This window comes from Drosophila suzukii (assembly GCF_043229965.1).
Source record: "Drosophila suzukii chromosome 2 unlocalized genomic scaffold, CBGP_Dsuzu_IsoJpt1.0 scf_2c, whole genome shotgun sequence".
NCBI lineage: Eukaryota > Metazoa > Arthropoda > Insecta > Diptera > Drosophilidae > Drosophila > Drosophila suzukii.
In genome coordinates, this window is record NW_027255896.1 from 2,871,014 (window position 1) to 2,892,155 (window position 21,142).

At 47.5% G+C, this 21,142-nt stretch overlaps 2 protein-coding genes across 12 annotated transcripts in view; one reads left to right on the top strand and one right to left on the bottom strand.

The window, feature by feature from the left end:
- The window catches only part of LOC139353985 (tyrosine-protein phosphatase non-receptor type 21-like), a 358,621-nt gene that overhangs the window by 226,049 nt on the left and 111,430 nt on the right, over positions 1 to 21,142 (bottom strand). The gene's annotated exons all lie outside the window — the stretch shown is intronic.
- On the top strand, positions 9,910 to 15,983 carry LOC139354537 (uncharacterized). The gene is made up of 9 exons (XM_070998791.1): positions 9,910 to 9,967; positions 10,623 to 11,768; positions 12,357 to 12,464; positions 12,551 to 12,731; positions 14,058 to 14,149; positions 14,279 to 14,543; positions 15,292 to 15,359; positions 15,491 to 15,710; positions 15,934 to 15,983. Exons 2-9 carry the CDS (start codon positions 10,635 to 10,637, stop codon positions 15,981 to 15,983), a joined length of 2,118 nt encoding a protein of 705 aa, XP_070854892.1. The 5' UTR covers positions 9,910 to 9,967; positions 10,623 to 10,634.

Genomic DNA, 21,142 nt, shown 5'->3' on the forward strand with positions numbered 1-21,142 from the left:
GACATCTTCGCTGCCCGCTCTATGAGGTATATTCCTGTACATGGTATTACCCTCCATCACGTAGTCCGGATACTTTTGCGGCTGGGTCCTTATCTTTTCCAGAATCCAGCTGCATGCTGCAGAAGCTTCCGCCGCCGAAGTCTCCTTGATCCCTCGAAGCGTTTCCGGCAGTGGCTGCCTTGACAAAGCGTCTGCCACCACGTTGAGTTGCCCTTTCCTGTACGCTATTTCGAAGTCGTACTGCTGCAACTCCAGGGCCCATCTGGCGGTCCTCCCTGAAGGGCTCTCTATGCTGTTGAGCCACTTCAGTGCCATGTGGTCGGTTACTACTTTAAAGTGGTAACCTTCCAGATACGGCTTGAGTTTTCGGATTGCCCAGACGATTGCCAAGCACTCCTTCTCGGTCGTTGAGTAATTCTTCTCAGCGCCGTTGAGCGTTCGGCTTGAGTAAGAGATTACCTTTTCGCCTCGTTCAGTATCCTGGGTCAAGATTGCCCCGATGCCGTAGTCGCTTGCGTCAGTTTGCAAGATGAATGGTTTGTCGAAGTCCGGGCATGCCAGTACGGGGTCTGCGACGAGTTTTGCCTTCACCTCTTCGAACGCCGTCTGATGTTCCTGTGTCCACACTCATTTATTGCCCTTGCGTAGCAGATCGTTGAAAGGTTTGACTATTTTTGCGAAGGCAGGTACAAACCGGCGGTACCATGATGCTACGCCCAGGTACTGTCGGAGCTCTCTTACTGTCGATGGTGGTTCTAGTTCGGCGATGGCTGCTACCTTTTCCGGATCCGTGCCTATTCCTTCGCTAGTCACTCGATGACCGAGATATAACAGCTCTTTCTTGAAAAATTGGCACTTCTCCGGGTTTAATCTCAGATTTGCCTCTTTTAGTCGTCGGAACACTTCCTTTAGGTTGGCCTTGTGTTCTTCCAGCGAGCGCCCGATCACTATGATGTCGTCCTGGTGAGCAGATGCGTGCGGAGACATTTCGGGGCCGATCACCCGGTCCAGCACCCGTTGAAAGGTCGCAGACGCCGAATGAAGTCCGAATGGCATTACTTTCCATTGGAATAAACCTTTCCCCGGCACTGTAAACGCCGTAAACTGCCTGCTGTCCGCTTTCAGTGGGATTTGCCAGTACCCATCCTTTAGGTCCAAGCTGCTGATGTACCGTGCTTCCCTCAGTTGGTCGAGAATATAATTTGTTCGGGGCATCGGGTAGGCATCCTTTACAGATTTGGCGTTTATTTTCCTAAAGTCGACGCACAGTCTCCATTTGCCCGTCTTTTTCCTAACCATCACGATGGGAGAACTGTATGGTCTTGTTGAGTGTTCTATGTATCCCATTTGGAGAAGCTCGTCCCCCTTCGCATTGATCTCCCCTTGAACTTTCGGATTCTTGGGATAGTATCGCTGCTTTATTGGTTTGTCGTCTTTCATTGTGATCTGATGCTCTGCCATGTTTGATGTTCCCTTCATGCTGCTGAAAGTCGATAGCTCTGCCTCCAGGAATTTCGTCGTGTCGTCATCTTCGCTTGTCCGTTGTACGACTGCCACCGACAACTTTTCCTCGAGCCATCCCTTGTGACGATTCCTGGCCGGTATTATCACTTCGTGTCCAGCACACTTAATTTCGGTACCGACTTGTGTTAGAAAATTCCATCCCAACACCAATGAATCCACTACCCCTGGTAGTATCAGCAGGCTCATGCTCAGTCGCTTGTTCCCGAACGCGATTTCCACCTCCAGCTGCTCATCGATTCCGCCACATCTTCCGTCTCCCAACCTAACTTGCCGTCGTATCCTCGTAATCTTTCCGAGGGCAGCCAGGTCGTCCACCAGCTCTTTGCTTATAAAGCTTGCTGTTGCCCCGGTGTCGATTGTGGCCTTGTATGTGCCCCCACCAATCGTCACCGCTGCGGACAACTGCTGCTCCTCCTCGATCAGCTTTCCCGTTAGTTTGGAGAGGTAGCATCTTGCGACCCCCGCTCGCCTCTCTGCGTCTGAGATCGCTGGGCATTTCCCGCCTGCTGGCAGCATTCAACGCTCCTGACGCCTACTCTCCCGCACACCCAGCAGAACAACAGGCGTTGGTGCCGACATCCCCGCGCCCAGTGTCCATGACCGCCGCACTTTCGGCATGCCTCCTGGGGGTCTGTGATGTGTGTCGTTTGGTGGTACTTGGTGGCCACCATTGTTTGCTGGTTGCATCTGTTGCTGTATTGGTGGTGTCCATTGGCCTCCGCGTGGTGCTCCTGTTGCCTGCTGCCGTGGTACTCGGTTAGGTGGCGACCATTGGTCGTTTCCCCGTGTCTCCTGGATTCCTGTCTCTTCGCATCTTCTGCATGTTACCTGCGCTGGCGATGCCGACTTGTTCTTAGAGAATTTGTTTTCCTGCGCGAACGCTTCCCTCTCCTTTTCGAGTTCTTCATACTCGTCTGCTAATATCATCAGCGTGTCCAGGTCCGACACTTTGTATGCCCTTAGGAAGATCCTTAGACTGGGAGTGCAGTTTTCCTTGATGATCCTTAGGGTCTCTATGGTGGAGTAATTAAGTGGCCTCACCATCGTCTGCATGTCGATCATGTAGTCTTTGAACGACTCGCTGAAGCCCTGCTTCCGTTGCCTGACCTGATCCGCCAGCCTGGTGAAGAAGTCTCTCGGTAAAAAGTATGTGTGGAAACTATCTATGAACTCCGCCCAGGTTTTCCATTGTTTGTTGTTGGCGATGAACCACTTCAAAGCCCTTCCCTTCAGCAATTCAGGCAACGCTCGGGGAATCATGTCTAACTCCAAGCCGTATGTGTTGGCGGACCATTCCACCTGCTCCAGGAACTCGAACGGTTTTTCCGCCCCGTCGAACCTGAACGACCATTCGCGGACCTGTTTAGCGATCCTTGCATAGTCTGATTGATTGGGTCTCGAGATCAGCGCTGTTGTTTTCCTGTCTTGGCTTGACTCTCTCCTGTTTGCCTCCTTTTGTAGGTTGTCAACGCTCAGGCTTGCCACTAAGTTGTCCCCTTCGGCGGTTGTTAACGTGATTCTGGGGCCGGCTTTGTCGTGGTATGTGGCTTCCAAATCGGCCCAGATGTCAACGAGTTGTGGGTCATTATCCGTTTCTGAGTAATACTCGGATAATGCTTTTCTCATGTCCTCTAATCTGCCATCCAGGGTGACATTAAGCCTCTGTGCGACATTGGCCGCTAGATCCACTTCTTCCCCATTCTGTTTAAATTGCTTTCACTGCTGGGACAATCACGTTGGGCGCCAGATGTAACGAACTGTTTTTTATGGTCTGCTCGCTACGAGATTCGTGCGGCTAGCTCAGTATATTGTGTGTTCGTCCCACCAAATTTATATAAACGTGACCGCCCAGTAGCCCAGTGAGAAAGCACAGAATTCACGGGTTCGTATTGGGTTTTATTGCGGGTATAATATTACAAGTGTCTTAGTCGCTTGGTTGGCCTTGACTCGTTGCTTGTGACCTTCGGTGCTTCCGACGGTCCTGTATGACTCGACGACCTCTCGCCTTGATGACTCGGTGCTCCAGTCCTGTAGCTCCCTGAAGATACTCGCAGCTCCCTGAAGATCCTCGCCGCTCCCTGAAGACGCTCGCTCGCTGTTCACTTCTCACGCGTGACTTGATGACTGCTGGTAACGACTCGGAATCGCGAGGGGTATCGGCCGTACGGGCTTAGGGAAGCGTCACCGTTCTCAGACTAGGGTGAACAGAAGCTGCGCTCTCCAGGATCGCTCCTTTCGACACACCGCCACCTGTCCCTTGCTCTGTCCCGGATGGTCCCACTGGGGTTTCTGCTCAGCCCGCGCGGACAGTCAAGGCGGAACGCCAGGAAGCTGCCTCGCGCCTTACTTCGCTTCCACGCCTAGTGTAAACGAACGTTCCACCCTAGCCTCACCCTTTTGCTTTTTGTCCGGGACGTTTCCGTGTGGCTTTTGGTACTCGGGGTTCGGGCACGCCGCTCCGGGACCTCGGAAGTCGAATCCGTAGGGCTCTCCTGGATAATTCCACTCGAGACCGTACCGATCGACCGCTCTCCCTTCTGGCTTATATACTAGTGGTTCGGGCACGCTGCTCCGGGACCTCGCAAGTCGAATCCATAGGGCTCTCCTGGACAATTCCACTCGAGACCTTACCGATCGATCGCTCTCCCTTCTGGCTTGTTATACTCTTTCCAGGCGTAACGCCAGGACTTTGTGGACAGGGTTAATCGACCGCCTTGACCTAGCCGTGTGATGCCCTCTGGATCTCAGCTACCTGCGTCTCAATTCGGAGATTCCTGGTATCCCAATCCCGAACGTCTCGACGTAGCAATCTCGCTCCTTGTAGGCTCCCACGGCGCTGCTTCTCTGGCGACTCGACTTGCTGCTGCTCCCTTGTAGATTATCTGGTTGTTTGATTGTTCACTTTGGTATCTGAGTGATCTTGACGGTTTGACTCCTTGTGATCGACTGATCCAGCTGCCAGCGCTCTGCGGCCTTATATAGGGCATCCGGGAACCGTTATTTCCCTTTTGCGCACGGCCCGCTGGATCTCTCCACTCTGGGTCCAAAGTCCGTGCCTCCTGGATGACCCACTTGTCGTTCCCGTACCGCTTCCAATCGATGCTCCGCCCACTGCTGCCATCCCGCTGATTCCCGTGATGCTTGTGGCACGCCTGTGTGCCGCTCCACCGCCGAGATGTGGCACTTCCTCTCCCGGTCCAAAGTTCACGGGAGAGTCCAAAGTCCGGTGGAGTCCCGTTACCCGCTTTTGCACACGGCACTCTTGCCTTGCCCGCGAAGTCTCCACTCTCTCTCGATCTCCATCCTTGGTCTCCAAACTCTCTCGCTCTCCTTCATTGGTCTCTGTGGGAACCCGTGTCAGCTGATCGGGATTCGAGCCCAACACGGGATACATAAACTCACCACGACGCGTGGTGGATCGCGTCGTATGTTGAGTTCAAGAAGGAGTCGACGATAAGCAACGAAAGCGAGCGGTAGCGAACAATAGCGACTGTTTAATAGAAGTTATTAAAACTACTATACGCTTGTTATTACTGGAGTATTACATTGGCGACGAGGATTAAAATCTATTACTGACGGATAAGAAAGACTACTGAGTATTAATAAAATAAACGACCGCTGCCAACGAATGCAGGTAAAGAAAAAAAAAGTGCATAAGCTGGAAAAGGGAATAGAGATACATACATATATGTATGTATATATTCCTGCACGTGCAGCGCTTATGTATGTGCGAAATGTACATGCGATGTGTAGTTGTATGTAAATGTGTGAATATGCAAGCTTGGTTCGCCGCAAAACGAATAAGTGGGTAAAACGTCCGTTCATCGAGAGCCGATTAAATTCAGGCTGATGAAATAAAAAGAAAAGAAGAGACAAGAAAAAGGAAACTGGAAAAGTTTCGATCACGTCCGTTCATCGAGAGCCGATTAAATTCAGGCTGATGAAGTAAAAAAAAGAAGAAAAGAAGGAAAAAATAAAGGAAAGAGACAAGAAAAAGGAAACGGGAAAAGTTTCGACCACGCCACGAAAAATAGGTGGGTGAAGCAAGTGTGCGGATTAAATTCCTGCAGATCTAAAGAGAAGAAACACACCACGAAAAGAAAAATAAGAAAGAGGTGGTGGTAGATGAGAGAGAGATTTAAGTGCAAAAGCGAATGCAAAAAGGCATAGCAAAAGCGCATGTTTAAGAGCGTGGTGGAGTTGAAAATAAAGCAAATGATAATAACAACGAATTGTTATTATTGGAGCTGAAAAAAAGTTGATTGTTATTATTTTTCTTGAATTTCAGTAATCTACCGAAATGGCGGAGCTAAAACCATTTCTATTTCAAGCATTTGACAAGGCGTTGTGGAGAAATGAGTGGGAGACATGGCTGCGCTCTTTTACCATCTACATAGAGTCGGAGGAGATAACGTCTGTGTACAAAAAGCGAAATAAGTTGCTGCACCTGGGTGGACCGCAGTTGCAGGCAGTGGTGTACAACTTACCCGGGGCACTTGTTGCGTTCGACGAGGAAGCCAATAATGACATTTTTACACCTCTAGTGGAGAAATTAACCGAGTATTTTTCTCCACAACGGAACTCGGTTTTCGAGAGGCACCTTTTCCGGACTATGGTTCCTGTGGAAGGTGAAGGCTTTACCGAATTCTTAACGCGTTTGCGTCGACAAGTTGCAAAGTGCTCTTTCGGCGAAATCAAGAAGGAAGAATCATAGATGTCTGGGCGCCGGTGGACTTAAAAAGGAAGCTCTTGGAGAACGAATTTACTTTAAATGATTTTGTAAAGATGTGTCACATCGAAGAGCAGGTTAACAGGCAGACAGAGACGATGGGTGCAGCTGGCCAACAAAGCACAATTCAGAGAGTTTCACATCAAAAGACACGAAACCCTGATACACTGCAAGAATGTGGTCGTTGCGGGAGAAAGGGACATAGGGAGAACAGCCCAGATTGCCCAGCACGAAGCGCCACATGCAGGAAATGCTCAAAGATTGGACACTTCGCACGGAAATGCAAGACCAAAATAAGAGCAGGCAACCACGACGCGGACGGGCCTTGGGCAAAACGGCCACGGCGTACAGACACACACATCAGGCTGGTTAATTGTGAGTCTGTGCACGACGGAGAAAAGTCAGCAAACTCTGATTGTTTTCGAGTAGCCACCAAGGGGAATAATGACGAGATTATTCCATGCAAAGTCGGCGGCAGGACAATGGAAATGGTTATCGACTCTGGTTCCAAACACAATCTATGCAGTCAAGCAGATTGGCAGGAACTTATCGACGACCAGGCAACCATTTTCAACATGCGCACTAAATCATCGAACCAGTTCCGTTCTTATGCTTCTGATCAACCTCTCAAAATATTAAGAGTATTTGAAGCTCCGATAAGCGTAAAAAGGGACCCGGAGGTAATTGCTACGTTCTACGTCATAGAAAACAGCAGACAATCACTACTAGGATGTGACACTGCGATACAACTCAATGTTTTAAAACTAGGGTTAAACATAAATCGAGTTGAGCAGATTGGTGCGTTCCCCAAATGGAAAGATGTTCAGATAAGGCTTTCAATTGATCCAACGGTGGTGCCTGTCAAACAACCCATGAGGCGAGTCCCGACGGCGCTGGAGCACAAGGTAAACGCAAAACTAGAGGAAGCCCTAAAATTTGATATTATAGAGCCGGTAACTGGGCCGAGCGCTTGGATATCGCCAGTGGTCATCGTGTTTAAAGAATGTGGAGATATTCGAATGTGTTTGGACATGCGCAGAGCCAATAAGGCCATAAAAAGGGAAAATTATCCTCTTCCGACGTTCGACTCATTGATGACCAAATTGAAGAACGCTAAATACTTTTCTCGGCTTGATCTAAAGAACGCCTATCATCAACTTGAGCTTGACGTTGCGAGCCGGGAGATAACGACATTCATTACACATCGTGGGCTGTTCAGGTATAAGAGGTTGCTATTTGGAATGAACTCAGCTCCGGAGATTTTCCAGAGGCTTATGGAGGAGATGCTGGCACAGTGCCCAAATGCCATAAACTATATTGACGATGTTATAGTTTTTGGCAATACCCTCGAGGAGCACGACATGGCGCTGAGCGCGGTGAAAGATGTTTTTGTGGGGAGGAGGAGAAGTGTGTTTGGCGGACAACTAAGCTGAAATTTCTTGGTCATATCCTCTCTGACAAGGGGATTGAGGCGGATACAGGCAAGATTGAGGTAATACAAAACTTTAGAGAACCCAAAAATAAGGAAGAGGTCCGCAGCTTTTTGGGTTTGGTCACGTATGTTGGAAAGTTTATACCAGACTTGGCGGATACGACAGAGCCATTGAGAGGATTGCTCAAATTGAACGAGAAATTCATATGGGGTGAGGCGCAGAAGTTAGCTTTTAAACAATTAAAGGAAAAGGTTTCGGTAGTCCCCATGCTGTCCTATTTTACCTTGACTGATCGGACTAAGTTGATTGCGGACGCTAGTCCGGTAGCGTTAGGAGCGGTATTGGTGCAACTAGACAAAGATAAAATTCCCCGTATTATCTCGTTCGCCAGCAAGAGTTTATCGGAGGTAGAAAAAAGGTATTCTCAAACAGAAAAGGAAAGTCTCGCGTTAGTCTGGGCGGTAGAAGTTTTATTTTTATTTGATCAGATTAGAATTTGACCTAGTAACAGACCACAAACCTCTGGAGGCTATATTTAAGCCCACTTCCAGACCTCCAGCCCGCATCGAAAGTTGGCTTCTACGCCTACAATCTTACCGTTTCCGAGTCGTGTATAAGCCAGGAAAAGAAAACATCGCAGACTCATTGTCGAGACTGTTCCAGGAAACCGAGTCAAACTCATTCGATTGGCAGGGGGAGAAAAACATTTTTCATATCGTCTCAAATTCAATTCCAGTTTCGTTATCAATCTCAGAGATAGCAGAAAGTAGTACTCATGATGAGGGGATAATGGATGCAATGACGTGCCTAAAGGAGGTTTCGTGGAAGCTAGCTACATCGAGTCCATTCTATCCGTTTCGATTTGAAGTGTCGACGCTCGGTAATTTGCTGCTAAGAGGAACAAAGATAGTGATTCCGAAAAATCTGCGACGGAAAGTGTTGGAGTTAGCACATGAGGGTCACCCAGGCGAGACTGCAATGAAGCGGCGACTCCGATCGAAAGTATGGTGGCCACGAATGGACAGAGAAGCTGAAGAGTTCGTTAAAACCTGTCGTAGCTACATTTTGGTGTCTGCTCCGGTACGTCCGGCCCCAATGAAGAGGCACTCGTTTCCAAATGGCCCATGGAAGTGTTTGGCAACCGATCTGTTAGGCCCGCTACCAAACGGAGAATACATTTTGGTACTAATCGATTATTACTCTCGATATATGGAGTACAAAATAACGAGGAGCATCACATCAAAAATTATAATAAACGAGATGGAGGAAATTTTCGCAAGGCTAGGTTTTCCCCAAACATTAACAGCGGACAACGGTCGCCACTTTATAAGCGCGGAATTCAAAGAATTTTGTACAACAAACGGGATCGAGTTGCGTACAACTCCTCCATATTGGCCACAAGCGAACGGCGAGGTGGAGAATATGAATAAATCGCTGGTTAAACGTCTCAAAATCGCATATGCGAGTAGAAGTAACAATAAGGAGTTGCAAAAGTTCGTTCTTATGTATAATGTAACACCGCATAGTACAACAGGTGCAGCTCCAACCCAGCTGATGTACAATCGGACGATTCGAGATAAAATTCCCGGAATTGAGGATATTTCGGATCAGGATGTGGACTCGGAGGTAAGAGATAGGGACATGTGCCAGAAAGAAAAAGGGAAGAAGGTAGCAGATGCAGCTAGAGGAGCAAAAGATATTCAATTAACTGTAGGTGACAGGGTTCTAATTAAAAATGTTATTTTCCCCCACAAGCTAACACCAACGTTCGATCCAACGGTTTACGAGGTGACCAGCAGAGACGGTGATGTGGTCCAGGTAACCGGAAATGGGAAGTCGTATACCAGGAACGCCAGTCACCTCAAGAAAGTCGAATCCTCTGCTGCAGTTCAGCCGGAGGAGGGCCAATCCCCGAAAAGGACTGATGAATCATTCCCGGCCAAACCAATTGACGCGGAGCTCACCTCACAGATGCCACAGGGAGGTCTAAAACTGCGTCTGAAAAAAAAAAAGGAGAGATGTGGGAACCCGTGTCAGCTGATCGGGATTCGAGCCCAACACGGGATACATAAACTCACCACGACGCGTGGTGGATCGCGTCGTATGTTGAGTTCAAGAAGGAGTCGACGATAAGCAACGAAAGCGAGCGTTAGCGAGCAATAGCGACTGTTTAATAAATGTTATTAAAACTACTATACGCGTGTTATTAAAATCTATTACTGACGGATAAGAAAGACTACTGAGTATTAATAAAATAAACGACCGCTGCCAACGAATGCAGGTAAAGAAAAAAAAGTGCATAAGCTGGAAAAGGGAATAGAGATACATACATATATGTATGTATATATTCCTGCACGTGCAGCGCTCATGTATGTGCGAAATGTACATGCGATGTGTAGTTGTATGTAAATGTGTGAATATGCAAGCTTGGTACGCCACAAAACGAATAAGTGGGTAAAACGTCCGTTCATCGAGAGCCGATTAAATTCAGGCTGATGAAATAAAAAGAAAAGAAGAGACAAGAAAAAGGAAACTGGAAAAGTTTCGATCACGTCCGTTCATCGAGAGCCGATTAAATTCAGGCTGATGAAGTAAAAAAAAAGAAGAAAAGAAGAAAAAAAAAGGAAAGAAGAGACAAGAAAAAGGAAACGGGAAAAGTTTCGACCACGCCACGAAAAATAGGTGGGTGAAGCAAGTGTGCGGATTAAATTCCTGCAGATCTAAAGAGAAGAAACACACCACGAAAAGAAAAATAAGAAAGAGGTGGTGGTAGATGAGAGAGAGATTTAAGTGCAAAAGCGAATGCAAAAAGGCATAGCAAAAGCGCATGTTTAAGAGCGTGGTGGAGTTGAAAATAAAGCAAATGATAATAACAACGAATTGTTATTATTGGAGCTGAAAAAAAGTTGATTGTTATTATTTTTCTTGAATTTCAGTAATCTACCGAAATGGCGGAGCTAAAACCATTTCTATTTCAAGCATTTGACAAGGCGTTGTGGAGAAATGAGTGGGAGACATGGCTGCGCTCTTTTACCATCTACATAGAGTCGGAGGAGATAACGTCTGTGTACAAAAAGCGAAATAAGTTGCTGCACCTGGGTGGACCGCAGTTGCAGGCAGTGGTGTACAACTTACCCGGGGCACTTGTTGCGTTCGACGAGGAAGCCAATAATGACATTTTTACACCTCTAGTGGATAAATTAACCGAGTATTTTTCTCCACAACGGAACTCGGTTTTCGAGAGGCACCTTTTCCGGACTATGGTTCCTGTGGAAGGTGAAGGCTTTACCGAATTCTTAACGCGTTTGCGTCGACAAGTTGCAAAGTGCTCTTTCGGCGAAACCAAGAAGGAAATTGAGGAGATCTGTCTCAAAGACAAAATCATAGATGTCTGGGCGCCGGTGGACTTAAAAAGGAAGCTCTTGGAGAACGAATTTACTTTAAATGATTTTGTAAAGATGTGTCACATCGAAGAGCAGGTTAACAGGCAGACAGAGACGATGGGTGCAGCTGGCCAACAAAGCACAATTCAGAGAGTTTCACATCAAAAGACACGAAACCCTGATACACTGCAAGAATGTGGTCGTTGCGGGAGAAAGGGACATAGGGAGAGCAGCCCAGATTGCCCAGCACGAAGCGCCACATGCAGGAAATGCTCAAAGATTGGACACTTCGCACGGAAATGCAAGACCAAAATAAGAGCAGGCAACCACGACGCGGACGGGCCTTGGGCAAAACGGCCACGGCGTACAGACACACACATCAGGCTGGTTAATTGTGAGTCTGTGCACGACGGAGAAAAGTCAGCAAACTCTGATTGTTTTCGAGTAGCCACCAAGGGGAATAATGACGAGATTATTCCATGCAAAGTCGGCGGCAGGACAATGGAAATGGTTATCGACTCTGGTTCCAAACACAATCTATGCAGTCAAGCAGATTGGCAGGAACTTATCGACGACCAGGCAACCATTTTCAACATGCGCACTAAATCATCGAACCAGTTCCGATCTTATGCTTCTGATCAACCTCTCAAAATATTAAGAGTATTTGAAGCTCCGATAAGCGTAAAAAGGGACCCGGAGGTAATTGCTACGTTCTACGTCATAGAAAACAGCAGACAATCACTACTAGGATGTGACACTGCGATACAACTCAATGTTTTAAAACTAGGGTTAAACATAAATCGAGTTGAGCAGATTGGTGCGTTCCCCAAATGGAAAGATGTTCAGATAAGGCTTTCAATTGATCCAACGGTGGTGCCTGTCAAACAACCCATGAGGCGAGTCCCGACGGCGCTGGAGCACAAGGTAAACGCAAAACTAGAGGAAGCCCTAAAATTTGATATTATAGAGCCGGTAACTGGGCCGAGCGCTTGGATATCGCCAGTGGTCATCGTGTTTAAAGAATGTGGAGATATTCGAATGTGTTTGGACATGCGCAGAGCCAATAAGGCCATAAAAAGGGAAAATTATCCTCTTCCGACGTTCGACTCATTGATGACCAAATTGAAGAACGCTAAATACTTTTCTCGGCTTGATCTAAAGAACGCCTATCATCAACTTGAGCTTGACGTTGCGAGCCGGGAGATAACGACATTCATTACACATCGTGGGCTGTTCAGGTATAAGAGGTTGCTATTTGGAATGAACTCAGCTCCGGAGATTTTCCAGAGGCTTATGGAGGAGATGCTGGCACAGTGCCCAAATGCCATAAACTATATTGACGATGTTATAGTTTTTGGCAATAGCCTCGAGGAGCACGACATGGCGCTGAGCGCGGTGAAAGATGTTTTTGTGGGGAGGAGGAGAAGTGTGTTTGGCGGACAACTAAGCTGAAATTTCTTGGTCATATCCTCTCTGACAAGGGGATTGAGGCGGATACAGGCAAGATTGAGGTAATACAAAACTTTAGAGAACCCAAAAATAAGGAAGAGGTCCGCAGCTTTTTGGGTTTGGTCACGTATGTTGGAAAGTTTATACCAGACTTGGCGGATACGACAGAGCCATTGAGAGGATTGCTCAAATTGAACGAGAAATTCATATGGGGTGAGGCGCAGAAGTTAGCTTTTAAACAATTAAAGGAAAAGGTTTCGGTAGTCCCCATGCTGTCCTATTTTACCTTGACTGATCGGACTAAGTTGATTGCGGACGCTAGTCCGGTAGCGTTAGGAGCGGTATTGGTGCAACTAGACAAAGATAAAATTCCCCGTATTATCTCGTTCGCCAGCAAGAGTTTATCGGAGGTAGAAAAAAGGTATTCTCAAACAGAAAAGGAAAGTCTCGCGTTAGTCTGGGCGGTAGAAAAGTTTTATTTTTATTTGATCAGATTAGAATTTGACCTAGTAACAGACCACAAACCTCTGGAGGCTATATTTAAGCCCACTTCCAGACCTCCAGCCCGCATCGAAAGTTGGCTTCTACGCCTACAATCTTACCGTTTCCGAGTCGTGTATAAGCCAGGAAAAGAAAACATCGCAGACTCATTGTCGAGACTGTTCCAGGAAACCGAGTCAAACTCATTCGATTGGCAGGGGGAGAAAAACATTTTTCATATCGTCTCAAATTCAATTCCAGTTTCGTTATCAATCTCAGAGATAGCAGAAAGTAGTACTCATGATGAGGGGATAATGGATGCAATGACGTGCCTAAAGGAGGTTTCGTGGAAGCTAGCTACATCGAGTCCATTCTATCCGTTTCGATTTGAAGTGTCGACGCTCGGTAATTTGCTGCTAAGAGGAACAAAGATAGTGATTCCGAAAAATCTGCGACGGAAAGTGTTGGAGTTAGCACATGAGGGTCACCCAGGCGAGACTGCAATGAAGCGGCGACTCCGATCGAAAGTATGGTGGCCACGAATGGACAGAGAAGCTGAAGAGTTCGTTAAAACCTGTCGTAGCTACATTTTGGTGTCTGCTCCGGTACGTCCGGCCCCAATGAAGAGGCACTCGTTTCCAAATGGCCCATGGAAGTGTTTGGCAACCGATCTGTTAGGCCCGCTACCAAACGGAGAATACATTTTGGTACTAATCGATTATTACTCTCGATATATGGAGTACAAAATAACGAGGAGCATCACATCAAAAATTATAATAAACGAGATGGAGGAAATTTTCGCAAGGCTAGGTTTTCCCCAAACATTAACAGCGGACAACGGTCGCCACTTTATAAGCGCGGAATTCAAAGAATTTTGTACAACAAACGGGATCGAGTTGCGTACAACTCCTCCATATTGGCCACAAGCGAACGGCGAGGTGGAGAATATGAATAAATCGCTGGTTAAACGTCTCAAAATCGCATATGCGAGTAGAAGTAACAATAAGGAGTTGCAAAAGTTCGTTCTTATGTATAATGTAACACCGCATAGTACAACAGGTGCAGCTCCAACCCAGCTGATGTACAATCGGACGATTCGAGATAAAATTCCCGGAATTGAGGATATTTCGGATCAGGATGTGGACTCGGAGGTAAGAGATAGGGACATGTGCCAGAAAGAAAAAGGGAAGAAGGTAGCAGATGCAGCTAGAGGAGCAAAAGATATTCAATTAACTGTAGGTGACAGGGTTCTAATTAAAAATGTTATTTTCCCCCACAAGCTAACACCAACGTTCGATCCAACGGTTTACGAGGTGACCAGCAGAGACGGTGATGTGGTCCAGGTAACCGGAAATGGGAAGTCGTATACCAGGAACGCCAGTCACCTCAAGAAAGTCGAATCCTCTGCTGCAGTTCAGCCGGAGGAGGGCCAATCCCCGAAAAGGACTGATGAATCATTCCCGGCCAAACCAATTGACGCGGAGCTCACCTCACAGATGCCACAGGGAGGTCTAAAACTGCGTCTGAAAAAAAAAAAGGAGAGATGTGGGAACCCGTGTCAGCTGATCGGGATTCGAGCCCAACACGGGATACATAAACTCACCACGACGCGTGGTGGATCGCGTCGTATGTTGAGTTCAAGAAGGAGTCGACGATAAGCAACGAAAGCGAGCGTTAGCGAACAATAGCGACTGTTTAATAAAAGTTATTAAAACTACTATACGCGTGTTATTACTGGAGTATTACAGTCTCCAAACTCTCTCGCTCTCCTTCGTTGGTCTCCAAACTCTCTCGCTCTCCTTCGTTGGTCTCCAAACTCTCTCGCTCTCCTCGCCGCGCCATTACTACGCGAATTCGCCGCGTATCTGGCAAGCGGCCGGCCATCTGCTGCTGTTTCTATTTGTGGGGAGTTATTCAACTCCTCACAACTGGTTCCAATATCCGCACCAGCACGGTGCCACGGGCGCATCTGCGCCTAAAGCAGCGGTAGGCATTGCAAAGGCGCTCGGGCCACCCGCTGGAGCAAATAAATATACTTACGCAGAAAGGCGGACTGCCGCCCAGACTCTGCGCTCTTATGCTAGGAGCAACGTTGCCACACCTTGCTGAGGAGTTGGAGGCACCTGGTGGGCCGGAGGACGGCTACTCTACCGATTCGTCGCTAAGCAGAGAGATGCGTGCGCTCGGACCGGCTATCGAGGACGTAGACCTCAGCGACACAGAGGAGGCCGACGTCACTGTGGTGGAGGTTGAAGCTGTTGATGTCACTAAAACTTCTACAAATAAACCACAGTAAAGAAGCGTCTGCTGCTTCGCCTGACCGAAGGAGGAGCCGATCTAGTCCTTATACAGGAACCTTGGGTAATAGGAGGCAAGGTTGCTGGACTAGGAACAAAGGAATACAAGCTTATGCTTGACCCCAAAGAAGGTAAAATTCGAACCTGCATATTAGCCAAAAGGCATCTTAGTATATCTCTACTTCGCAATTACAGCAACGGAGACAACACCGCAGTAAGCCTGGAGCTGCAAAGTGGTTCATAAGGGTCCTATCGGCCTACGGGTCCTACTTGGCCTTTGAAAAGGAAAACCCCCCAGATGCGCTGGTCAGAGGACTGGCAGAGGAATGCGAAAAGCTCAGGAATGGTTTGCTAATAGGCTGTGACGCCAACGCCCATCACACCCAGTGGGGTTGCCCAAACAACAACGACAGAGGTGAGTCTCTCTTTGATTTTATTCTAAATTCGAACCTATTATGCAATAGGGGCAATGTCCCTACATTCATAACTAAAACTTACCAAACGATCATAGATCTAACTTTGGTATCAGACTCACTCGTAGGCGCAGTCAAAAACTGGATAGTCTCTGACGAGCACTCCTTTTTGGACCATATATTCATAAAAACCGTATTGTCCCTTGATTCACCCTTGCCGGTCAGCTTCGCTAACCCCAGACGAGCCGACTGGCACAGCTACAAAGAAGTTCTGACGAATATTCTCCCCATGAAACCGTCAGAAAGCATCACAAACCCACAGGAGCTGGACGGAACAGTAAATAAATTCACAGAGGCATGCAACACTGCCTTCAAATGTGCATGCCCCACAGGGAAACCAAGGGGAAGGAAAAAACCCACCTGGTGGTGGACCCAACAACTATCAATCCTCAGAACCAACTGCAGAAGCCTGTTTAACAGAGCAAAGGCGGGAAATGAGGACACTAACAGACCTTCTGCTCTGACATAGAAAAAACAACTGATGCCGCAAGGCTCAGGAAAATACTCTCTAGGACAGCTGCGCCTTTGGGCTTTCTTCAAAAAGCAAATGGATCATGGTCAGACTCCAGTAAAGAGTCCTTGGACCTGCTCCTAGACGCTCTCTTCCCGGGGAGCCAAAAAACAGGTCATCCTCCTGAAAGAGGAGCAGGAGAGGGAATCGAATTAGATTCACTCCTATCAGACCGCAACATTCATAGTTTCAAACCATACAAATCGCCGGGACCGGACGGGATTACACCGGCTCACATCCAACAAGCAGGACAAATAGCCATAAACTGGTTGAAAAAAATCTTCCAATCCATCCTGGCGGTAGGAGAACTACCAACAGCGTGTCAAGAACCAAAGGTGGTTTTCATTTTCAAGGCAGGGAAGGCCACTCACACCACAGCAAAGGATTTTAGGCCAATAAGCCTAACATCATTCCTGCTTAAGAGATTTGAAAGAATAATAAGCCTACACATAAGGGCAACCGTAGACCCGACACAAATATCAGAAGCACAGCAAGCTTACACCAAAGGTAAGTCAACCGAATCGGCGCTACACTTGGTGGTAAAAGTGCATCGAGAAATCAGTCAGCACCAAGGAATACACACTGATCGCCTTCCTTGACATAGAGACATATAACAGAATCTCTCACAGAACTAGGGGTTGAGCCGCCATTGGTGAGGTTGATCCATAAATTGCTGATAAGCAGAATGGTCACAGCCACAGTAGGGACCTCAACCCAGACTAGACTAGTGAACAGAGGCACCCCGCAAGGAGGTGTACTATCACCCCTTCTGTGGAATATCGCAGTAAATAAACTACTGCGGATTCTGGAAGGAGGAGGTGGTAAGGTTGTGGCATACGCAGACGACGTCGCCATCATCTTTAATGGAAAATATCCACAAACACTTTGCGATCTTATGACCGCTAAACTTAAAATACTATCGAAATGGACGATAGCGAACGGACTCGGGGTAAATCCCTCGAAAACGGAACTTGTTCTATTTACAAATAGATACAAAATTCCACAACTCAACCCACCCATTCTAAACACTTGTAATCTCTCTTTTAGCGATCACGCCAGGTACTTGGGGTTTGTACTAGATAAACGCCTCAAATGGGGCTTAAACAACCAAGAGAGAACCAAAAAAGCGACCATTGCACTTTACTCCTGTAAAAAAGCAATCGGGCTAAGATGGGGCATGTCCCCAAGAATAGTTAACTGGATATACACAGCGGTAATCAAGCCAATCCTACTGTACGGAGTGGCTTTGTGGAAAGCGAACCCAGTAAGTGGCCAACAGTTCCATCACGAGCAACGGAGATCGATACAACCGAACTACGCAAACACGTCTTCACAACTCGTAGTGCGAATAAAGTCTTACTCGACGTGGAATATTTTTCCGATTGGCGGCGCCTATACAGAGCCGTCGCAAACATGTCTCTATATATCCAGCGACTTCACGCTTAATGCCAAAGGACTGATATGCCGTCAGCAGTGACCGAATTTCACGTCAAAGAAGCGCAGACCCTACTATACAAAGAAGCACAGAGGCTCGAGTTTACGGATGAAATCCATTCATTGATTATCAAAAAACCAATAAGCGCAAAAAGCAGATTGACTGGATTAAACGCATATCTGGACGATAACGGAATCCTTCGCACTAAAGGACGAGTGAACGCAGTCGGATATACTATGGACGCTATAATATATCCACCAGAGAGCCGAGTAACATTCTTATTAGTCCGGTTCTATCACGAAAAATATCATCACCTCGCTAACGAAACCGTGATAAATGATATAAAATCCATATTTTATATTCTGCGCCTAAGAGTACTACACAAATCCGTAAGAAAATCCTGCCAGTTATGTAAGATTCGTTGCGCAATGTCACAGCCTCCACAAATGTCCCCGGTTCCAAAAGCTAAGTTGACCAGTTTTGAAAAACCATTCACGTGAACCGGCGTTGATTATTTTGGGCCTATCCTAGTCAACGTTGGAAGACGCAAAGAGAAGAGATGGGTTGCGTAGTTTACCTGCTTAACCCTGCGTGCAGTCCACTTCGAGATCGCTCACAGCCTCGATACAAGCTCCTGTGTGATGTGTTTCACGAATTTCATGGCACTTCGTGGGACACCAAGAGAAATTTATTCCGATAATGGCACTAATTTCACGGCCACGGAGAAGGCATTACCAGAGGAGCTGATCAAGATCGACTTCGATAAAATAGCACTCAAGTTCGACGGCATTAAATGGCAATTTAACCCTCCAGGAGCCCCTCACATGGGCGGTGCTTGGGAAAGATTAGTCCGCACAACCAAAACAGTCCTAAAAAGCATCTGCCCTAATTACTCATTCAACGACGAAAGCCTGAGGTGTGCTCTAATGGAAGCACAGTTCATCATAAACTCACGTCCGTTAACTTTCGTCAGCCTGGACTCCGAGGACGACTCCGCGCTGACTCCAAACCACCTGCTAATGGGTTCATCGAATGGGTACAAACCAATCAAGGAAGAGAAGATGAATTTAAGACGTCATTGGAACGAGGTAAAACTTTTTGGAGATCGCTTTTGGCAACACTGGGTGAAGGAGTTTACTCCGGTACTTACTAAACGGACAAAATGTTTCAAAAGATGTCCCCCTATATCAGTCGGAAGCGTAGTCATTATCGTCGACGAAAACTTGCCTATAAATTTATGGCTTAAGGGCCGCGTGACCAACACTATCCCCGCCAAGGACGGACAAGTTCGTCGAGCCTCTATTAAAACGCAGGATGGGGTCCAGCCACCAAGATTGCGGTCTTAGATGTCGGCTTAGAAGATGGTAACTGACCCCCTAGGATCAATTACAGGAGGGGGTATGTTGTCGCCATAATTTCAATTTAACTTTTAGTTTCTTATGTTATGTATAAGCACTCGATAATTCTCGAGGTACCGATATAAGAAATATCGACCTCATTTATCTTTTTAAGAACAATCCCTAGAACCGCCAGAACTGCCTTCAATTTGGTAGTGTGGGCTGCTGTAAAACCAATTCAGTTTTTGCTCTCATCAACACCCTTTGAGGCCCTGAGTCCAGATAGAGACGAATGGGAGCAGGGCCGACCGGGCACGACGGACGCAATCTGTTTCTATACAGATGGCTCCAAATTAGAAGGACACGTTGGCAGAGGTGTATACTCCGAACAATTAGATATCAGAAAGTCATTCAGGCTCCCGGACCACTGTATCGTCTTTCAGGCGGAGGTCCACGCTATAAAAGAAGCACTAACCTGTTTAGGGAACTTTAGCCTCCAAAGAGGACACCTAAAAATATATAGTGATAGCCAAGCGGCTATTAAATCGATCTACTCGACAAACACCAACTCCCGTACAATTGCAGACTGTCGCAGATCTCTCCACGAGATGGCAAATCAGTATACTATCGGCCTAATATGGGTTCCGGGTCACCGGGACATCGTAGGCAACTGCATAGCGGACGAGTTAGCCAGGCAGGGCACCACCAAGACTCTCCTCCCAGGAGAGGAGAATGTCGATATGCCCATGGCAACTAGCAAGCTAAATATAAAAAACTGCTTCAACACACTAGCCAACACCCATTGGCAAAACGCACCACAGTGTCGTATCTCTCACCAGACATGGCCTCTGATTAACAACAAAAAAACCTCGGAATTACTCAAACTCAGCCACACAGAGTGTGGCATGTTGATTCGAGCTCTTACAAGCCACTGGCTTGTTGGCGCACATGCCGGCAAGCTAAAAGCCCCGCAAAATGATTTCTGCAGAAGCTGCAGGGATGAGGAAGAAGTGGAAACGGTAGAACACCTTCTCTGCTTCTGCCCAGCCCTATGCAGATTCAGACTGAAACACTTAAGAAGTCCCTTCATCGACGCTCTTACCGAAATATCGGAGATTAATCTCAAAAACATAAGTGCCTTTGTTAAATCTTTCGGGTGGAAGACATGCTGATCAGCTTAACACAGGTTGAAACTACTAGAAACGGGACCCTAGAGAAGGAAAACCGAGATCATGCGGTATCACAATGGACCCATAGAGGTGTAAGTGTGTCGGTCTATAGTCCGACAGCCGCCCTAACCTAAGCTAACCTAACCTATCGATTGACCCCAAAAAAAATTTGCCACGCCCTGTGAGGAGTTGAATAACTCCCCACAAATAGAAGCGGCAGCAGATGGCCGGCCGCTTACCAGATACGCGGCGAATTCGCGTAGTAACGGCGCGGCGAGGAGATCGAGAGAGTTTGGAGACCAACGAAGGAGAGCGAGAGAGTTTGGAGACCAATGAAGGAGATCGAGAGAGTTTGGAGACCAACGAAGGAGAGCGAGAGAGTTTGGAGACCAATGAAGGAGAGCGAGAGAGATTGGAGACCAAGGATGGAGATCGAGAGAGAATGGAGACTTCGCGGGCAGAGCAAGAGTGCCGTATGCAAAAGGGGATAACGGAACTCCACCGGACTTTGGACTCTCCCGTGAACTTTGGACCGGGAGAGGAAGTGCCACATCTCGGCAGTGGAGCGGCACACAGGCGTGCCACAAGCGGCCCGGGAATCAGCGGGACTGCAGCAGTGGGCGGAGCATCGATTGAAAGCGGTACGTGAAGGAGAAGTGGGTCATCCAGGAGGCACGGACTTTGGACCCAGAGTGGAGAGATCCAGCGGGCCGTGCGCAAAAGGGAAATAACGGTGCTTGGAGGCCCTATATAAGGCCGCAGAGCGCTGGCAGCTGCATCAGTCGATCACGGGGAGTCAAGCCTTCAAGATCAGTCAAAGTACCAAGTGAGCAATCAGTCAAGCAAGTAATCTACGAGGGAGCTACAACCAAGCGAGTCGTCGGAAGCAGCGCCGTGGGAAGCATACAAGGAGCAAGATCGC

Excerpts from the sequence above, each read along its gene's own strand:
- LOC139354537 (XM_070998791.1), top strand. The coding sequence starts at position 10,635 with ATGGCGGAGCTAAAACCATTTCTATTTCAAGCATTTGACAAGGCGTTG. Across the intron at positions 12,465-12,550 it reads ACGACATGGCGCTGAGCGCG|GGGATTGAGGCGGATACAGG; the intron begins GTGAAAGATGTT and ends CTCTCTGACAAG. Across the intron at positions 12,732-14,057 it reads GAACGAGAAATTCATATGGG|GTGCAGCTCCAACCCAGCTG; the intron begins GTGAGGCGCAGA and ends ATAGTACAACAG.